We start from the raw sequence: 22,585 nt of genomic DNA, 5'->3' as shown, positions 1-22,585 counted from the left end.
GGTTCGGTTCGGTTCGAAATTTTCAAACTTCGCCCAGCACTACAATTATCAATTACTACCTAAAACTCTTAAAAACCCACCTCGAATCCCACCTCGAATCCCACCTCGGATCCTACGAATCCTCGAATCCATAGGATTCGGTATATTCGACGAATCCAAGATTCGAAAATCCCATCCCTAGTTGAAAGGTAAAAGTGGTGTTTGTGAAGAACATGTACTCACATAAAAGATGTTAAACCAACCTTCTTGATGCGTGGAGTAGTGCGTGCTCCAAGCAGCAATGGTTGGTCATCATCACACACCTCTTCTTCCAGCACGCCATGAGCACGCACAGAAAAGGCGTGCCCTTCCACATCCTTGCGCAGCCTCTCCAGCTCGGCACTCAAGTGTGGCACAGAGCTCCGTAGTGCCTGCACGGCATACTGGTCCGCGCGCTGATACAGAGCGAGTGATTCCGGCCAGCGCCCGGCCCCTGCGAGGCTCTGGGCGATGTAGAAGCACCTGATCAACATTACCTTCATTACCTTCATTACCTTCATTACCTTCATGACATGCCACAGCATCGCTGGTGCAGCTGTATATCCATACAAACAGCTTGCAGTGCCCTGAATAGTGTCCCAGTGTACTTTTGCACTTTCTCTGCCCAAGATATTGAGTGATACAAAAGCAACTGACACACAAGGCTGCAAAGGTTAGTTTTTGTCAGAGAGATGTTATTCCCGTAATAAATCATTTTTGAACTTAAATATATATTTTTTTCTTTGCCAATAAAACAACTTTTCAAGTGTTTATGCATGTGAGATTCAGACCACTTGAGCTAGCCGAAGGTCTGGATTGTTATAAGCTGTATCACTGCACGCTATAGTGAGGTTCTTGTTCCTCATCCACTTTATGTTTAGTGAAAATAGGTTTAAGTAATATTTTGATTATTTAATCTGTCTTTAAAAAACAAAGATAATATTAAGTAAGACATTAACTACATACAGATGTTTCCTTTTGCAAGTGGACCTTTCAAATATCAGTTACATTGCAGACAATGTAGTCACCAGTTGTGGATGAACACTAGTGCAACTGAAAGTGATGCAGGGAGCGGCACAAGGCAGTGCAAGCGGAGTGTTTTGGGGTAACCGGCCAGGCGAGTAGTCCGTAAGCACAGAAGTTCTCAACTCTTTACATTTCTCTGATGCTGGCTAGAACTAGCAAAAATAGCAGACAAAAAATGCTACAAGTTGGTTCAGTAATTTGAAAAAAAAAAATTGTGCCTATGGATAACCAGCTGAAAGCGGCAAATGTGTAACCGCCTGAATACACAGTGTAACAAGAAATTGTTAATTAAAATAAACAGTAAGCCTACTGTTTCGAGTTATGAGTCATCAAAACTCAAATACATGACCATCAACAATTAGGCCTGTGCGAAAATCAGTTTTTTTTAGTTTGAAACGAATACGAATATCAAATTATTCTCGAATATGAATATCAAATTAGAATAGTAAGAATTAGAATCCCACTATTTTTTTTTTTACATATCATAAAAAATATATATTGAAAGAAAAACTAAATGTGTAGTGTAATGGCTTCTGGCAAATTAGATAAATAATACTAAAGTGAAAGGTTGGTTATGTTAACTTAACTACAATTACTAAAGGTAAAATTTTGTTGAAAAATGCAAATTTTGAAATAAAAAAATATTTATTATTTTTCATGGTAATCAAAATAGTATATGAAAAAAAAATTAATAAACAGTGCAGCACAAATATGTAAGGCAATTGCAGTGTGTGTGAAGTAAGTGGGTTTAAAAAGAATGTTGAGTGTGAAGTTTTAATCTATAGTTAAATATGATGTAGATCTAGAAAATTTCAAACTTGTTTGTAATTTTCACAAAGTGAAATAATTCATTATTTAAATTAACTTTTATGGATTATATTTTTGGGCTTGTTTCAACCAAAGTATAGGAACACAGAAGCTGCTTAGAATGTTCCTCTCTGTGTCTGTCCAGTGTGTGTGTGTTTGGTAAAAGAGGCGAAGTCGTCATCTGCCCCCTCCCCCTTTTCTTAGTATGACTTGTTTTTTGTGCCAGGCGGGAGAAGATAATTATTGCCTGAGCTGTCACTGCGCTAGGAGTGTGAGTGGAAGCCTGCATCAGGTGGGTGGTCGTTCACTGTGTATTATCCACCAGAAAAACCTCGTAGGTTGTTAGACTTTAAATCTTTGCTGCAAGTATGCGACCAGATGTTTTCCATGAGATCCATACAAGTTCTTTTTCTTCGCTGCCCAACCTGAACGAAACTAGTGTTTCTACCATCTGATCTGAACAACTGTCAACTTTAACACCCTCGCAGTATTTTGATTTTTACAGACACGCATTAATCCTTAACAGCATGCTGTCAGTTCTAATCTATTTTTAATGATCTGCCCAACACTCTTCTCAGTAAAATACTTCAGCTGATAAAGTGGGTGTTAGTAATGGTTCTGAATTACTGTGATAAATCCAGATTTACTATATTAGTCCTCTCAAAATTTACATGGCCAGATGTAACAAAAACTCCACATAAATAACCCTAAAACATTACTTAAATCCTGTGGAAATTTTCGAGATCACGCAGAACCATATTCGTAAACAACTGAATATTTTTTTTTCGAAGTGTTAGTATTTTAAATTGAATCAAATATGAACAATACAACTATATGTTATGATATTAAAAATTGTAATAGTTGCACAGGCCTATGAACTAGCAACTACCTTGCAAAACAGTTCTGTGTTAGAAAGTTTTGTAGGGTTGTTACAATTATACATAAATAAAATTAATATTTAAATTAATTAAATATAAAAAAAAGTATCACAAAATATATTAAACCAAGTACATACATAGCATTATTGTATACAATACAGTACCATGGAAAATATATCTTCGGTATCATGTTACATACTTGAATAGGTAAGAATGAAGTATATGCCTGAAAGTTATTTTAATAAAGATATGTGTTTTGTGCAAAACAAGCATGAAGTGTTAGTATTTGAGGTTGAATATAATATGAATAATAAACTATTCATATTCGCATATTCAAATATTTGCACAAGTTGGACGGAACCCACTAATGTGTCAAACGGAAATTTTTAATTATTTATTATCAATTTCCTAACATATTGTTACGATTTACCGCGGGTTCGTAAAGGATAGCCCAATTAATAGATTTTATTTCACACACACAGTTTTATTTATTACCACTACTTGTCACTTACAAATAATCTTCTAAATTGGCAGATAATTATTTACACCTAAAGAAATGTCAATTCCCCAGTCATTCGTTTCACACACCTCGCTGGGCCGCACTTCCGGCGCAACTCTCACTGCAGCACCCCTCGTGGGTCTCTGCCGCGGGACTCCGTCGCCGCACTTCGCCGCCGCCGTCACACCCTTCGCCGAGATCCCACATGACGACTCGCTCGCAACTTCACTCGGGACTCCGCCGCGCCTGCGACTCTATCGCCCGGAAACTCCCGACTCCACTGAACTCACTCACTCCCTGCCCTGGAATCTTCGTCCAAGGACTTCGCCACTCTGCCGCACCCGCGGCACTATCGCCTGGAAACTCTGCCGCGGGAGAACTCCCCACTGAACTCCTCTCGAAGGTCGGCCCAACCTCCTTATATAGCCCTTGGGTTCCCATCCAGAACAATCGGGCATGTTTCCGAGATATCGCGCGACCTTCGCCGTCGAAATGCCCAGAAACGCGTCGTGAGTCCTCGAAGGACGCGGCGGCTGCTCAAAGAACGCCGATAAACGCAACACGCATCGGGTTCCCACAAAACGCGCCGATAAACATGTCTGAGTCCTTTTATTCCGCAGTGCAGCCTCTTTTAAGTAACTCAATCTGAGGCAGGTGCGCGCTGCGACGGTCAGGATGTTGCGAGACAGTATGACACGAGATACCAGGGAGAGGATGCGGGTGGAAGGGGGCGCAGACAGGCCGAACGAGTGCGGCGATGCCAAGCACTGCAGCCAAGCGCAATCGTAACAATATGTTGGGTCCTGCCAGGATGAACGAATTGAAGTGTAAATTAACCCTACTAGAATCCAAACTGAAAATATTTCTTAGTGTAAGTATTTTATCTGTGGTAAATAATAGTATGTGATATCTGTAACAAATGGTAGTGTATTATCAAAGTGTTGTTGTATCGTTGACATAACAATCATACAACATATTCAATTCACAGAATTAATAAGTCACACTATAGTATAAGTAAAATTATTTGCTAATCTAAGATAATTGGAATTCTTTCAGGGGTTTTAGTTACTCATCAATCCAAGTGCAAAGTAGTAATCAAGTTCCTAATATTAATATTTAGGCAAAGGTGTAAATCAGTTACTTCAGATCAAAAAAACTAAAAATTATCCCTCCTTTTAAGTTTAGTTCATGTTGAAAGTTACAATAAGCTAAAATCAATAATTATTATATATGAGTGTGTGCCGTTTAGTAATCAGACGGTGAGCAAACCTCTGGGTTCCAGTGAAAACGTACTCCAACAGAATAAAAACCTACTCAATAGTTACTAACTCCAAAATGAATTCCAATCATGTACTACGTCTAAAACTAATACTGGGATCCCGGTATAATATAAAATAAATTAAATTAGCCAAGTTAGTATGTATGCAGAATAGGAGTTACAATTTTAGTTTAAACTTTCAATTCTTTAAGTCTCTTTGAATGAATAATTGTTTATTAACGTGGATAGAAATCTTGAACGTAACGACGAAAGTTTATACAGCGACGTGACGGGACTGGGACATACCAACCTCGGTTTCAGCAAACCACACCAGGGAAAATAGGCAATACTCAGTGACCACTGCACGGCGCGATCAACGTACAGCGACCTCCATCACTCTCGTTACTGGTAGAAACAGTCCTTCGGGCACTCCTCTCGAACAGTCTCCTGGGGCTGGTCGTCAGACTGGCTCACGGATCGTCCTCTGGATACTCCATCGTCGAGTTGAAATGTTCTTCCACACCTTCCTTCAGTCAGTCGTTGTTGGACAGGACAGAAGTAGACTCGGACATCAAACCTTTATTGGATATGTCGATTATTCTTTCGCAGGTCAATTTTAGATTATCCTCAAAATTATATATTCCTGGTAAGTTCTTTTCTACACGTCGATATCAGCAGCTAATGGTTCAGGACTCGTTAATAATAACTAGTAATTCTTCGTAAATAATTTTACATAAATCCACTTAATTTCTTGCAAATATCAATAAATCTTCTCTAATTTTCAGCAATCCAGCTTGAAATATTTCATATCATCATATTTCTTGTAGTAGATATTTGGAGAATCTAACTTAAAACGTGCTTCCTGACGAACATTCTAAAAGAACCTTTTTCTCTATCTTGTTAATAACAACGCAATTCTCTAAATTTTGACAAAACATGAACTGTTTGACCAGAAATTAAGTAATGAAAACTCCTATTCTTTACAAATGCAGAGAAAAAAATGAATTAAAATAAAATTTAAGGTTTATGACCAAAGATAAAATCATAATCATAGACAAAGCAAAATACTTTTCAAATCACACACAATTGCATAGAATAAATGAACCATAATTTAAACTGATGAAAATGTTAAGCGTGAATAAAATAAATAAACCGATTTCTATCAAGTGTAGAAATTACCTTTATAAGGTCCACTAAAGACACAATATTTATGCAGCTCAATACTTATAAAAATGGACAATAGCTCCTGGATGTACATATTTACTATCCAGACCCAGCTACGTGCACTTGTGAAACTCACCTGAAGGCTCGGTAGGCCTGGATATCTGCCTCGAGCCCGCGCTGGTATTCAGCGTCTGTCTCTAGGCCGGGCAGCTGCTGTAGCTCCGCGTAGTTCTGCAGAACAATCTCGTAGAGCCGGGTCATGTCCTGGGGCCGTGCTTTACGTCCTTCGCTGCCCTGATGTGCACACAGCACACACTGGCTTGCTCAACAATAAAACGGAAGCAAACACGGATCACTAAAATGGATATGTAAATCACACAACGGAATATCTAAAATGGCAAGTGTGAAGACATGGAAGCGGCAGGATGAGAGGAGCATTGCTGTTTATGCTGTTCTGTGTGACCAATAGAAATAAAAAAGATCTTGAATTCAATGTCAAGAACAAAATTTCTAACAGTCAACATGGCTTTTGAAGTGGTCCAATTACGATTAATAATTTGCTAACTTTTCTAAATCCTATTTATGCTAAAGTTATTTCACATGGTCAGGTGGATTCTTATTACATATTTTGATCTGGGAAAAGCATTTGATACTGTTAACCACAACATATTACTTTGTAAACTATCCAACTTTGGGTTAACTGATAAATATCTAATATTGTTTTCTAGTTACTTTAAGGATACAAAGTCTTATGTTTCAATTAATAATTTTAATTCAAATTTATATCTTGCTTGCTCAGGTGTTCCTCAAGGTGGAACTTCTTTTTAATATTTTCATCAATGATGTCACTAATGAGCTCATCCAAACAGCCATTCAGCAATAACATGTGCAAATGTATCTTTTAATGAACATGATGTCCATCTGACACAGATCTCATAGATCTCATACAAAAATTAAATAAATTTTCATTACAATATTTATTAGCCATGAGCCACTACAGAGAGGTCAAGAAGATTAAGCACAGAGACATTGCTTTGTTGTGTTACGGCAAGCAAGAGGTGAAGGGAAATGCAGGGAATAAAGGCACGCAGCCAGCGTTCAGTATACATCAAGTTGGGTAAAAGGAGGCAAACATTCTTTTTTTGCACTGTGAAGCGACCTTATTTTGTAAGCCCATGGGTCAAAGATAATTGCTTGAACTGTCAAGATAAGTATTACTGGCAGAAGATAAAACAGTAGGGCGGAAGGGGCAGGCAAGCACCAGGATATTTTCTGTTGCATTGCATCTTACATGTCACGCTGTTATGCTAGTGTGATTCCATCATGCATTCACTCACAAAGACAGTCACTATCAGCCTGGTGACGTAGAATGGCAAACAAAATTATGAAGCTAAGTCTCACACGTCTTAAAGAGGAAAGAATGTTATGTTACCAATATAACATTTCCAGGATCACTTAGAAATTCAAGGTTTTTTCCCATTTAGTTACCAGTCACAAGTGCCTGCCATTTTCTCAGTTTTCATGGTTGGTAGACACCCTATATTAAGAAAATTGGAATGATGCACAGTGGGTGACTCTTTGATTACGTATATACATAGCTTCACAGCCATGCAAGGCAATTCCGTAAATGAAATTATGAGCTAGCCTTGCTTCAGGGATATTTAAATTGTGACTCAAAAAACTAATAATTACGTTCAATTTATAAAACTAACACATGCACTATCTACTAAAACTACAATAGTATTTTGCAGCAAAAAAATTAAAAAGCAATTATACACTATTAAACTTTAATCTGTTAGTTGGTTGTTGAAATAAAAAAAAAGAGCACATAGTAAAATTAATAAGTTAACAAAATGTATGAAATCAAAATCAAATTAATACTCTTTAACAAATCAATAATTATCTTCATGAAACCTTGCTACAATGATGGAACTTGAGCAGATACAGTTTTAGTTTCTTTGAAGATTACGGATTACGCTCAATATTATGGATACTGAAACCTCCTACTGCACCTTGTGATATTCCCATCACAATCCTTAGCTGTACAATATATTTTTCACATCATAACTCTTTGTAAGTGCACTGAACATCAATGAATTTGTACATTTCTACACTTTTTTATGATATGGATGAAAAAATATATATATATACGAAGTGATAAATAAATTCCTAGGTATTTTTCACTGTGCGTATTATTCACTGGTAATTCCAGGTTTTTCCATATTTCTAACCAACGTTACGCTGACTACAGCTATATCGTTTAATATGTATAATTGCTGATGTCTTCAAGAGTAATTACATCTTCTGAAAATTAGAATGTAAGTTGTAAGTAGGTGTGCATGTACATTAAAACTTTTGAGTTGAGTTAAGTTTTAAGTACTCGACTTGAACTTAATTTAAGCTCGAAAAATTTGAATAGATCAAATTTTGGTCAATGTAAATAAAACACAAGTGAAAAACCATTTATATAAACCTGTACTAATCTAGTATTAAATATACTTAATAATTTTGAAGCTCTTACAATGTAGTTCATTAGGAAATAGGAAAGATTGATACACAAATGATTTAATAGGTATTCATTACAAATTAGGTAAGTACTTCAGCTGTTTCATTATAATACACTAAGTCCATAGTTAATGTTAGTTTATTTTACATTTCTAAACTTTAATTATGATTTTTATTTCTTGCTTAAATTTATTTTCGGTTTTTTGAATTATCACAGCTACAAGTTTGTTTACATTATCCTATTCTACAGACATCAGTTTAACACTTTTGTAAGCGCTATTATAATCAAAATCTTTGTAGAATTCCCTGCAGTAACAACCGTTTCTTACAATGAGCTACAAATATCCTATCCTACAAATTTGTAACATACATCATTGAAAGTAACATACAAGTCTATAATTTACCATCTGTCTAATGATGCACGAGAAGCGAAAATAAATAAACAATAAGTGACTATTTAAATTAAACAAAGTACCACAGCCACTGTAAATTAGAGATGGATGATAAGTCTGCAAATTTTTGGGTAGCAGTGTACAGTAGTTATACCTTTGAGTCAAGTCAAGTTGAGTCTACACATCATGTTTTAGTAGAGTTGAGTTCTTAAAACTTGAACCAAGGTTGAGTAATTGCAGAAATTTTAGAGAATATTTTATGTCCTTGTATTTATGTTAATTTACCATTAGCATTATTATAAGTTCATGTAGGTCTTCAACGAGTGAGTCATTTGTATTAGGGGTGAGCCGATCACCACATTTGCCGATCATGCCGATGCCAGAAATGTGGTACCGATCATGCCGATTTTTTTGATCGATTAGTGCTTTTATAGGTTGGTTGTAAAATATGCTCCAAATTACTTGAAAAGTATTGCATAAAGATAAAAACGTGGTCACTGTTGGTAAAAAAAAAAATATATGCACGGTATATATATATATATACATATATGCACAACATATTTCACGGTCATGAAATGACATTAAATTGACGTCGACCCAAGTGTCTCCCCGGCTCCTTCAGGCCGTTATGCCTCGCCAGCGCCCTCTCTTGCATTATTAGTGCATCGGGACTCTTTTTAAACAAACGTACTTTCATAAATGTTTTTTCTTTTTAAGAATAACTTTACTTAATTTTTTCTGCAGAAAAGATTAAAACACGCAAGTAACATAAATGTTACTTAAAAACGTCAAGCAACAGTTCTGAAGCAAAAAAAAAAAATATGTCGGCACTTTTGTGTTACGTAAAGAGATTTTTTTTTGTCTTCAGAAAGCGGTAATCGGCAAAAAGGATCGGCATGCATGAAGCCGATCATGCAAATGACAAAATGACCAAAATCGGCCGATCTTAATAATCGGCAATTGGCATCGGCTCACCCCTAATTTGTATAACGAAGAACATTTTTTCAGAATAAGTTTGACCACAGTTGCAGAACATAGACCACAACGAGGCAAAAGTGATTTGTTTCATCATCGTTCCAAAGACGGAGTCATGTGGTTTCACTGTGTCTTGTAAGAAACTACAATATTTTAATATCAGATATTTCAATATCATTTAAAAGTTATTTGTTTTGTGATTTTTTTGACGTGACGTCTAATGTATCGATGAACGCCGGCTGCACGCACGAAAAAGTGTTCCGTTACGCACATTGTTCCGTTACGCTGTCTCCCGTTACACTCATTGTTCCGTTATGCTGTGTCCCGTTATGCTCATTGTTCCGTTACACTGTCGGTGATTGCAGTAATAATAGGTTATGTTAAATTGACTAAAAAATTATGGTGATTCATAGAATTGATTATAGATATTTGATCACAGATTATTTATATGGAAACTTGTTCATAATTATATTTAACCTTTATAGCTAAACACCAGTTTTTAAAATTAATTACAAGACATCTACACGTGAACTGTTTCGTCGACTGTTTATAAAGTGAAGTGAAAAGTTAATGTGTTTTTCATTGCTTATTACAACAACAATTTCGGCAATAAAGGTTAATTATTCTTGAATTTTAAAAATCTGATTACGAATATAATTTGAAGTATTTATTCTAATATTATTAAAATAAAAATGATTCAATTTTATTCATAAAAGTATGCAATCATTTCATCAATGTTTTGTTATGACGTCACGCTAAACTATCGTTCGTAAACCGACTTTATAGACAACCAATTTTTTTGATCTATCAAAAATATTTCAGTGAAGTAATACGATACAAAAATATGTGGATAATAAAGGTGTTACTTCCATTATTTCAATGAAGTAATTTGCAGTGTTTGTAGAACTTGTTTAATTAAACATGATTCAGATGGTCAGTGTTCCATCTGAAATACTTTCGCTTTCTCTCTCTGTGTGTGTATGTTTGTATTGTTACGAAGGCAAACAGGACCGCGACACGCGCCAGGTTCGGAGCTGGCTGGCGGCCCTGCCAGGCCACTGGCATCATGCACGTATCACGTGGCCTCCACTGACGTGAGGCATGCCACGCGTGCCTGGCTGGATTACAAGGGTCCATCCACACCACACTCCACGTATCGTCTTGCCTCGGCACCGTTATCTATCGCTGAGCAACCTTGGGAATTCCGCGGGATGCTGCGCAGATTGGCGATGATGGACCCCACCCTTCTTGACTGTTCGGGCGTCGGGTCGGCCCGGGATGACGCGACTCGTCAAATCTGCTCTCGTCGGTTCGAGAAGGGTGCCCAGTTACTTAAGCAGCGACACCAGCCTCCACGACAGTTTTTTTTTTGTGAATAATCTGGAATGGCACTTATTGTTCTCTGTGAAATTTACTTAAAGTAAAATAAACAAACAGTTAAATACAGTAAAAGTATTTGAGAGATTTTTTTTTCATTCAAGAATCTTGGACAGTAACTTTTAATGGAACTGAAAAGTATTTTTGAGCTGAACAAAAGATTTGAGTGTTTCCATAGACGTAAAAGTCTGACCATTATGCTAACCAGGAGGATAGTGCTTTCCGTGATTAATTCCTTTTGTTTTGTTAAAGTTTGGCATCAACGGACTGGTTGCGGGGGACGTTCATAATTCTATTTGCGGCATTCCAGCTTCGAGCTTTGGAGATTATCACCAGTACTGCCTCTGGCCTTTGCTTTGTTCCATTAGTTGAGCCCTTCTGTAGGTGGTTTAAATTAGAGTTGCTGATTTTGTAGGCCACAACATATTCGCCTGCTGGAGTAGTGACCCTACTCAAAATGTCAGCTTTTACGTTGAAGTATCATGGTGGGGGGAAGCAAGGTACCTCAGCACTATACCAACAGTGCGCGCCCTTCTGTTAGGGGCACACAGAGCGTAATGTGTGGTAGACTAATCGTGAACAAGAAAGCAAAAGGCAAAATTAGAAAAAATATAGTATCAAATTTATTCAAATTATTAGAATCCAATAAAATCAGATTCAAAAATATAACTATATCAGATGCTAACAAGATGATAAAAATATGCGTAAATAAGTGTATTATACAATCCATTAATATTCTGACAAAAGGAAACTATAATAAGAACCTTTAGAGCACATAAGAAAAAGACGATGCATGTATGATCCAGTAAGTGCCAAGAGGCTTAGTTACGTTACATTCAACCTTCTCCAAAGAGGAGTGTTTAAGGGCAATATGGCACAATGACACCATTAATTTTAAAACAAATATAAAATGCTGTAACAATAAGATTTCTGCAGTACATACAGTATTTTCTTGCGTAAAGGCCCCGCCGCGTATACGCCCCCCTCCTTGTTTTGTAAACATTTTTGAGAAAAAATTTAAAACCATGTTTTTCTGGGTTTATCTGAGGGCAGGGCAGCTTGGCATGTATCAAACAGCAAGCCAACTATTGTGAGCGGCGGGATGTGATTTTGTAAGCGGCAGTGATACAGAGACTGGCATTATAGTTTGTCCGCTCTCAGTAGGACTGTCGTGAGGCGTGACAGACGTACGCAGTTAGTCGTATCTCAAACGACATAAAGATAAAGAAAGCTGGACTCGCGCGCTTGTGTTGATGTGCAGTGTTGTCGGAGAAGAAGAGGGGAAGAAGAGGGGAAGTGAAGGACTGGTATTTCTAACACTCCTTTGTCTGGTTGGCTGGCTAGCTGGCAGGAGGGAGGTTAAGCCACGCCTCTGCCTCTCTCCCCCCTGCGGACTCGCTGCCTCTCTCTCCCTCCTGCCGCGTCGCTGCCTCCCCCACCCTCCCTCATTAGAACAAAGACGCAAGACTTGCCAGTCGTTCCGCCAGCTGTTTCATTTAATCAAAATTTAATGGGCGTTTAAATAAGTTGTGGCGTTACTTAATTTTGCTTTTATTAAATGTTACTTTTTTCATACCTGAAAAAAGAAAAATTATTTTTTCATCTAAATTTGCGTATAGGCCCCCTCCCCTTTTTTGGAGTCGAAAATTTGGAAAAAAAGGGGGGCCTTTACGCGAGTAAATACGGTACTATTCTCAGATATGGGATTACCTACACTTGCATGCCCATTCAATAGCAGTTACAATACCCACGTGGGTGAGTACATGAACCCTCAAACAAATACGTAAAACCGTCGATTCTAATAGCGCGTAAGTAACAGTGCTTGAACAAATCAAAATGTATATATATAATTCAATAATTACAAAAGAAAAGTGCTGACTGTCCGGGCGTGGAGCTGCGTAACAAGGATCACTGAGCACGGAACCTTAAGGATGAGAAATGCGCGACCAAATAAAAAAAAAGTCTAATTAGCATACACGAAAAACGTAAGTAAGCTATACAATGGGACCCGCAAGTCACCACTAACACAGCTATAAAGTAGTACAACGGGCACGCCTGCCGTCAAAGGGCAATCAGAAACTCAGTGTCAAAACTAACGCAACTTTAGTACGCATGGCCACAAATTACCAAACATCAAAAAGCAAGCTACCGACCAGAAAACGAAGCTTGCCATCGTCAGGATGGCGACATCGCAGCACCACCGACGAAACCGCGAACCTGAACAGAACAGCCCGAGCTTATGCTGAAACCAGAGCTATATACCCCAGCTAGAGGGCACTAGTGTAGCAATCAGTAGGCCTGGAGAGGGAAGGAGCCTACATCACGCGTACGTCAGAAGGGAAGGGGGAGGGGAGGGGAGGGGAGGAGCCGGCGGGCACCGACGAGGTAAGGCGCACGCTTCAACCTTTTGACAGCACCTGATAGCGCAAGTCATTGATGACATTGTTCAGGTTAATGATTAATATATATGAACTTGGTATAAATATTATTTGTAGTCATCCTGCTGTATTTGTGTGCCCATTTCGTTACTATAACTACCTTGTTAAAAATGTAACCTTGCTATTGAAATTGAAAGTTTCAGATCTTTTGGTGCCTGCATACATGAAACTCTAACAAGGAACTGTAACTCTGTTATGATGGTGCTATGTTCCTAGTGTAAGGGACGACCAAGACTGACCTCGGTGTCTGCCAGCAGAGCGGCCCTGGCAGAGTCGACCATGATGAGGGTGCGCTGGATGGTGCGTGTCAGCTTGATGTGCACAAGGTAGGACAGCAGGTACTGCAGCGGCGACACAGGTGCGCCTGCCTCCGCACGCCCCTTGCTGGCCTGCACAGTGACACGCACTCGTTAGAGGCCGTCATTTACCTACTCCATACTTATCATACTTATCAATTATGTTATGTATTTTCAGTTTTTCACAATCTTGTAAGGCAGTGACTGCGCATACTCTATATTTTTGTTGCATTAGCTGCAACACAGTTGAGAAGCCGTGGGGTTAGCTCAGAGCGAGACTCAAAAGAAAACTGCATTATTTACGATATATAGAAACAAAGGCTTTTTCATGTAACATAACATAGCAAAGTGGAGTATATATGAAAGAAGAAAAAAAAGTATTTCAAACTAATTGACAGTGTGTAGGCACAGTTTGTTTTTGCCCCTGAAGAGACACCACCAGCAACACTCTAGCAGTGCATCTTTTAAACCAATATTTATAGGACCAATGAAGCTATGAAAGAATAATTTAAACTTGCATCTAGATTGAATTTAAATTTAAAATACCAATACTAATTTAATGGATTCCATTACTTTTTTTTATTTATTTAAATAATATTACCCCTGTAACAACTTAAGGTGTGATATTTCTGGAAACGTTCAATAAGAGAAAGAAGCTTAGGTATGTTTATTAATAACCTCAAATATCGTAAATTAAGTTTGATCTGATCAGAAAATATGTTTTCTTATGTTAGAACTAGAATGAGTCGAATCCCAAATTTTCTCGAATCTGATTCAAGGTTTCAAGAGTCAAAAATGAAATAATGTAATAGAAATAAAAATTTTAATAAATATAAAATGCTTCTTCATAGCACTTGTTTTTTGCTGAGATTGTTAGATACATTTTAAATTGGTAATACCTAATGATTTTACAGTATTTTAAATATCCCTAACCTATACAAACCAAACTATTTTACAATATCACATTATTATATTTATACCTAACTTAACCATTTGATATAATAAAAAAACTACTTGAAGTATCAAAATGTCGTTTGTCAGAAAAAGGCCTACAAACACCAGTGTCCAAAAGAAATACCATAACTTTAAATGTTATTTTTTTAAAGTAAAGAACTTTCTTAAAGATTATGGGGGTGGGAGGGGGAAGGCAAAACAACCATTAGTAATAATCAATTAATGGCTAATATCACAATAAATACATTTTTTTTTGTAAAAAATAAATGCAATTCATTATCAAAATTACAAATAATACTGTAAAAACATACAAGTTATGTAAATATTATGTTAAATAAAACACATACACCAAAACAAACAATACAGTAACAAAACTAAAAAAAGTTATAAGGTTGCAGATACAAAGAAGTGTGAGTTAATTCAAATATGTAACGCACCTGGTCTGACTTTAGTTCATCACGCACTGACGAAATGGCATCCTTGCAATCCATAAGCAGTGTCTCAAGGAGAGAAATCTTTTCTGTGTTGTCCGTCAACCGCCCCAGCGACTTATCTGCATCTTGGTTGGCCATCAGGAACAAACGCACTCGCTCAGGCCGCACAACGACCGCACGGCCTCGCCACACCACCTCCTGATGGTCTGCCACACCACGCTCCCGTGTCTGCACTATCAGCGACTGCAACAAGATAACCTCATTGTATAGCAGGTACTTACAAACTACTACAGGCTACACTAGGACTACACCATCTCCTGATGAACTGTCACAATGTCTGTCCATTTCAGCATTGTTAGTGACTACAACACAGTACCAGTACCATATCAGCACTACCAGTGACTACAACACAAACCCAGGTTGACCAAAAGAAACAACAAAAGTAGTGCCAGAAAATGGAGCAGGAGATGAAAGCCATCCTGAAGGTAACATAGAAACAAAGCCATATTACACATAAGGATAATCTTTACCAGGATTTCGATCAGTAATCAAAAATGGTACAGGAAAATATTGTGTCCTTATATTCAAGGTGAAAAAGTTGGTACTAACATAACAGTAAAAAATGTTTAGACGATTCATGTAGCGAGATAACCGCAATGTCGGACAAAATTTTTTATTTCACTGGAAAATAAAATAACTAAATCATTAGATGAGCTACCATTTTCAAAAGTCACTATTGTGAAAGCCACAAGAGTTAGGAACTAAAATATAAAGAAAACGTCTCCCTGGCCGTGACTGTACAAGTCTCATCAGAGGTAATATCACATGGTGAGTAGAGACCAGCAGGTGGTACTCACGTCCAGGTTGGCCAGCATGTCTCCCTGGCAGTGACTGTACAAGTCTTATCAGAGGTAATATCACATGGTGAGTAGAGAGCAGCAGGTGGTACTCACGTCCAGGTTGGCCAGCATGTCTCCCTGGCAGTGACTGTACAAGTCTTATCAGAGGTAATATCACATGGTGAGTAGAGAGCAGCAGGTGGTACTCACGTCCAGGTTGGCCAGCATGTCTCCCTGGCAGTGACTGTACAAGTCTTATCAGAGGTAATATCACATGGTGAGTAGAGAGCAGCAGGTGGTACTCACGTCCAGGTTGCCCAGCATGTCTCCCTGGCAGTGACTGTACAAGTCTTATCAGAGGTAATATCACATGGTGAGTAGAGAGCAGCAGGTGGTACTCACGTCCAGGTTGGCCAGCATGTCTCCCTGGCAGTGACTGTACAAGTCTCATCAGAGGTAATATCACATGGTGAGTAGAGAGCAGCAGGTGGTACTCACGTCCAGGTTGGCCAGCATGTCTCCCTGGCAGTGACTGTACAAGTCTTATCAGAGGTAATATCACATGGTGAGTAGAGAGCAGCAGGTGGTACTCACGTCCAGGTTGGCCAGCATGTCTCCCTGGCAGTGACTGTACAAGTCTCATCAGAGGTAATATCACATGGTGAGTAGAGAGCAGCAGGTGGTACTCACGTCCGCGTTGGCCAGCATGTCTCCTTGGCCGTGACTGTACAAGTCTTATCAGAGGTAACATCACATGGTGAGTAGAGAGCAGCAGGTGGTACTCACGTCCAGGTTGGCCAGCATGTCTCCCTGGCAGTGACTGTAAGAGTCTTATCAGAGGTAACATCACATGGTGAGTAGAGAGCAGCAGGTGGTACTCACGTCCAGGTTGGCCAGCCTGTCTCCCTGGCAGTGACTGTACAAGTCTTATCAGAGGTAATATCACATGGTGAGTAGAGACCAGCAGGTGGTACTCACGTCCAGGTTGGCCAGCATGTCTCCCTGGCAGTGACTGTACAAGTCTTATCAGAGGTAACATCACATGGTGAGTAGAGAGCAGCAGGTGGTACTCACGTCCAGGTTGGCCAGCCTGTCTCCCTGGCAGTGACTGTACAAGTCTTATCAGAGGTAACATCACATGGTGAGTAGAGAGCAGCAGGTGGTACTCACGTCCAGGTTGGCCAGCCTGTCTCCCTGGCAGTGACTGTACAAGTCTTATCAGAGGTAATATCACATGGTGAGTAGAGACCAGCAGGTGGTACTCACGTCCAGGTTGGCCAGCATGTCTCCCTGGCAGTGACTGTACAAGTCTTATCAGAGGTAATATCACATGGTGAGTAGAGACCAGCAGGTGGTACTCACGTCCAGGTTGGCCAGCCTGTCTCCCTGGCAGTGACTGTACAAGTCTCATCAGAGGTAATATCACATGGTGAGTAGAGAGCAGCAGGTGGTACTCACGTCCAGGTTGGCCAGCATGTCTCCCTGGCAGTGACTGTACAAGTCTTATCAGAGGTAATATCACATGGTGAGTAGAGAGCAGCAGGTGGTACTCACGTCCAGGTTGGCCAGCATGTCTCCCTGGCAGTGACTGTACAAGTCTCATCAGAGGTAATATCACATGGTGAGTAGAGAGCAGCAGGTGGTACTCACGTCCGCGTTGGCCAGCATGTCTCCTTGGCCGTGACTGTACAAGTCTTATCAGAGGTAACATCACATGGTGAGTAGAGAGCAGCAGGTGGTACTCACGTCCAGGTTGGCCAGCATGTCTCCCTGGCAGTGACTGTACAAGTCTTATCAGAGGTAACATCACATGGTGAGTAGAGAGCAGCAGGTGGTACTCACGTCCAGGTTGGCCAGCCTGTCTCCCTGGCAGTGACTGTACAAGTCTTATCAGAGGTAATATCACATGGTGAGTAAAGACCAGCAGGTGGTACTCACGTCCAGGTTGGCCAGCATGTCTCCCTGGCAGTGACTGTACAAGTCTTATCAGAGGTAACATCACATGGTGAGTAGAGAGCAGCAGGTGGTACTCACTTCCAGGTTGGCCAGCAGGTCTCCCTGGCCGTGACTGTACAAGTCTCATCAGAGGTAATATCACATGGTGAGTAGAGACCAGCAGGTGGTACTCACGTCCAGGTTGGCCAGCATGTCTCCCTGGCAGTGACTGTACAAGTCTTATCAGAGGTAATATCACATGGTGAGTAGAGACCAGCAGGTGGTACTCACGTCCAGGTTGGCCAGCATGTCTCCCTGGCAGTGACTGTACAAGTCTCATCAGAGGTAATATCACATGGTGAGTAGAGACCAGCAGGTGGTACTCACGTCCAGGTTGGCCAGCATGTCTCCCTGGCAGTGACTGTACAAGTCTCATCAGAGGTAATATCACATGGTGAGTAGAGACCAGCAGGTGGTACTCACGTCCAGGTTGGCCAGCATGTCTCCCTGGCAGTGACTGTACAAGTCTCATCAGAGGTAATATCACATGGTGAGTAGAGAGCAGCAGGTGGTACTCACGTCCAGGTTGGCCAGCAGGTCTCCCTGGCCGTGACTGTACAAGTCTCATCAGAGGTAATATCACATGGTGAGTAGAGACCAGCAGGTGGTACTCACGTCCAGGTTGGCCAGCATGTCTCCCTGGCAGTGACTGTACAAGTCTTATCAGAGGTAACATCACATGGTGAGTAGAGAGCAGCAGGTGGTACTCACGTCCAGGTTGGCCAGCATGTCTCCCTGGCAGTGACTGGCAAGTCTCATAAGACGTAATATCACATGGTGAGTAGAGAGCAGCAGGTGGTACTCACGTCCAGGTTGGCCAGTAGGTCTCCCTGGCCGTGACTGTACAAGTCTCATCAGAGGTAATATCACATGGTGAGTAGAGACCAGCAGGTGGTACTCACGTCCAGGTTGGCCAGCATGTCTCCCTGGCAGTGACTGTACAAGTCTTATCAGAGGTAACATCACATGGTGAGTAGAGAGCAGCAGGTGGTACTCACGTCCAGGTTGGCCAGCATGTCTCCCTGGCAGTGACTGTACAAGTCTTATCAGAGGTAACATCACATGGTGAGTAGAGAGCAGCAGGTGGTTTTCACGTCCAGGTTGGCCAGCATGTCTCCCTGGCAGTGACTGTACAAGTCTCATCGGAGGTAATATCACATGGTGAGTAGAGAGCAGCAGGTGGTATCACGTCCTGGTTGGCCAGCAGGTCTCCCTGGCCGTGACTGTACAAGTCTCATCAGAGGTAATATCACATGGTGAGTAGAGACCAGCAGGTGGTACTCACGTCCAGGTTGGCCAGCATGTCTCCCTGGCAGTGACTGTACAAGTCTTATCAGAGGTAATATCACTTGGTGAGTAGAGACCAGCAGGTGGTACTCACGTCCAGGTTGGCCAGCATGTCTCCCTGGCAGTGACTGTACAAGTCTTATCAGAGGTTACATCACATGGTGAGTAGAGAGCAGCAGGTGGTACTCACGTCCAGGTTGGCCAGCAGGTCTCCCTGGCCGTGACTGTACAAGTCTCATCAGAGGTAATATCACATGGTGAGTAGAGACCAGCAGGTGGTACTCACGTCCAGGTTGGCCAGCATGTCTCCCTGGCAGTGACTGTACAAGTCTTATCAGAGGTAATATCACATGGTGAGTAGAGACCAGCAGGTGGTACTCACGTCCAGGTTGGCAAGCAGGTCTCCCTGGCAGTGACTGTACAAGTCTTATCAGAGGTAACATCACATGGTGAGTAGAGAGCAGCAGGTGGTACTCACTTCCATGTTGGCCAGCAGGTCTCCCTGGCCGTGACTGTACAAGTCTCATCAGAGGTAATATCACATGGTGAGTAGAGATCAGCAGGTGGTACTCACGTCCAGGTTGGCCAGCATGTCTCCCTGGCAGTGACTGTACAAGTCTTATCAGAGGTAATATCACATGGTGAGTAGAGACCAGCAGGTGGTACTCACGTCCAGGTTGGCCAGCATGTCTCCCTGGCAGTGACTGTACAAGTCTTATCAGAGGTAACATCACATGGTGAGTAGAGAGCAGCAGGTGGTACTCACGTCCAGGTTGGCCAGCATGTCTCCCTGGCAGTGACTGTACAAGTCTCATAAGACGTAATATCACATGGTGAGTAGAGAGCAGCAGGTGGTACTCACGTCCAGGTTGGCCAGCAGGTCTCCCTGGCCGTGACTGTACAAGTCTCATCAGAGGTAATATCACATGGTGAGTAGAGACCAGCAGGTGGTACTCACGTCCAGGTTGGCCAGCATGTCTCCCTGGCAGTGACTGTACAAGTCTTATCAGAGGTAACATCACATGGTGAGTAGAGAGCAGCAGGTGGTACACACGTCCAGGTTGGCCAGCATGTCTCCCTGGCAGTGACTGTACAAGTCTTATCAGAGGTAACATCACATGGTGAGTAGAGAGCAGCAGGTGGTACTCACGTCCAGGTTGGCCAGCAGGTCTCCCTCACCGTGACAGTACAAGTCTCATCAGAGGTAATATCACATGGTGAGTAGAGACCAGCAGGTGGTACTCACGTCCAGGTTGGCCAGCATGTCTCCCTGGCAGTGACTGTACAAGTCTTATCAGAGGTAACATCACATGGTGAGTAGAGAGCAGCAGGTGGTACTCACGTCCAGGTTGGCCAGCATGTCTCCCTTGCAGTGACTGTACAAGTCTCATAAGACGTAATATCACATGGTGAGTAGAGAGCAGCAGGTGGTACTCACGTCCAGGTTGGCCAGCAGGTCTCCCTGGCCATGACTGTACAAGTCTCATCAGAGGTAATATCACATGGTGAGTAGAGACCAGCAGGTGGTACTCACGTCCAGGTTGGCCAGCATGTCTCCCTGGCAGTGACTGTACAAGTCTTATCAGAGGTAACATCACATAATGAGTAGAGAGCAGCAGGTGGTACTCACGTCCAGGTTGGCCAGCATGTCTCCCTGGCAGTGACTGTACAAGTCTGATCAGAGGTAACATCACATGGTGAGTAGAGAGCAGCAGGTGGTACTCACGTCCAGGTTGGCCAGCATGTCTCCCTGGCAGTGACTGTACAAGTCTCATCGGAGGTAATATCACATGGTGAGTAGAGAGCAGCAGGTGGTACTCACGTCCAGGTTGGCCAGCATGTCTCCCTGGCAGTGACTGGCAAGTCTCATAAGACGTAATATCACATGGTGAGTAGAGAGCAGCAGGTGGTACTCACGTCCAGGTTGGCCAGTAGGTCTCCCTGGCCGTGACTGTACAAGTCTCATCAGAGGTAATATCACATGGTGAGTAGAGACCAGCAGGTGGTACTCACGTCCAGGTTGGCCAGCATGTCTCCCTGGCAGTGACTGTACAAGTCTTATCAGAGGTAACATCACATGGTGAGTAGAGAGCAGCAGGTGGTACTCACGTCCAGGTTGGCCAGCATGTCTCCCTGGCAGTGACTGTACAAGTCTTATCAGAGGTAACATCACATGGTGAGTAGAGAGCAGCAGGTGGTTTTCACGTCCAGGTTGGCCAGCATGTCTCCCTGGCAGTGACTGTACAAGTCTCATCGGAGGTAATATCACATGGTGAGTAGAGAGCAGCAGGTGGTATCACGTCCTGGTTGGCCAGCAGGTCTCCCTGGCCGTGACTGTACAAGTCTCATCAGAGGTAATATCACATGGTGAGTAGAGACCAGCAGGTGGTACTCACGTCCAGGTTGGCCAGCATGTCTCCCTGGCAGTGACTGTACAAGTCTTATCAGAGGTAATATCACTTGGTGAGTAGAGACCAGCAGGTGGTACTCACGTCCAGGTTGGCCAGCATGTCTCCCTGGCAGTGACTGTACAAGTCTTATCAGAGGTTACATCACATGGTGAGTAGAGAGCAGCAGGTGGTACTCACGTCCAGGTTGGCCAGCAGGTCTCCATGGCCGTGACTGTACAAGTCTCATCAGAGGTAATATCACATGGTGAGTAGAGACCAGCAGGTGGTACTCACGTCCAGGTTGGCCAGCATGTCTCCCTGGCAGTGACTGTACAAGTCTTATCAGAGGTAATATCACATGGTGAGTAGAGACCAGCAGGTGGTACTCACGTCCAGGTTGGCAAGCAGGTCTCCCTGGCAGTGACTGTACAAGTCTTATCAGAGGTAACATCACATGGTGAGTAGAGAGCAGCAGGTGGTACTCACTTCCATGTTGGCCAGCAGGTCTCCCTGGCCGTGACTGTACAAGTCTCATCAGAGGTAATATCACATGGTGAGTAGAGATCAGCAGGTGGTACTCACGTCCAGGTTGGCCAGCATGTCTCCCTGGCAGTGACTGTACAAGTCTTATCAGAGGTAATATCACATGGTGAGTAGAGACCAGCAGGTGGTACTCACGTCCAGGTTGGCCAGCATGTCTCCCTGGCAGTGACTGTACAAGTCTTATCAGAGGTAACATCACATGGTGAGTAGAGAGCAGCAGGTGGTACTCACGTCCAGGTTGGCCAGCATGTCTCCCTGGCAGTGACTGTACAAGTCTCATAAGACGTAATATCACATGGTGAGTAGAGAGCAGCAGGTGGTACTCACGTCCAGGTTGGCCAGCAGGTCTCCCTGGCCGTGACTGTACAAGTCTCATCAGAGGTAATATCACATGGTGAGTAGAGACCAGCAGGTGGTACTCACGTCCAGGTTGGCCAGCATGTCTCCCTGGCAGTGACTGTACAAGTCTTATCAGAGGTAACATCACATGGTGAGTAGAGAGCAGCAGGT

The 22,585-nt window shown here is 41.9% G+C and overlaps 1 protein-coding gene across 1 annotated transcript in view; it reads right to left on the bottom strand.

The window, feature by feature from the left end:
• Positions 1-203: 203 nt before the first annotated feature.
• LOC134535441 (signal recognition particle subunit SRP68) overlaps positions 204-22,585 on the bottom strand; it is a 46,690-nt gene continuing 24,308 nt past the window's right edge. Inside the window, exons 7-10 of the mRNA XM_063374542.1 lie at positions 15,025-15,264; positions 13,577-13,726; positions 5,787-5,944; positions 204-501 (exon numbers count right to left, since the gene is read on the bottom strand). Coding sequence (XP_063230612.1) covers positions 219-501; positions 5,787-5,944; positions 13,577-13,726; positions 15,025-15,264 — 831 coding nt within the window. The 3' untranslated portion in view covers positions 204-218. The remainder of the gene's footprint in view (positions 502-5,786; positions 5,945-13,576; positions 13,727-15,024; positions 15,265-22,585) is intronic.

Source organism: Bacillus rossius, chromosome 8, assembly GCF_032445375.1.
Source record: "Bacillus rossius redtenbacheri isolate Brsri chromosome 8, Brsri_v3, whole genome shotgun sequence".
In the NCBI taxonomy this organism is placed as follows: domain Eukaryota; kingdom Metazoa; phylum Arthropoda; class Insecta; order Phasmatodea; family Bacillidae; genus Bacillus; species Bacillus rossius.
Note: the sequence above shows the minus strand (reverse complement) of the source record. Positions and strands in the feature narration are given on the sequence as shown.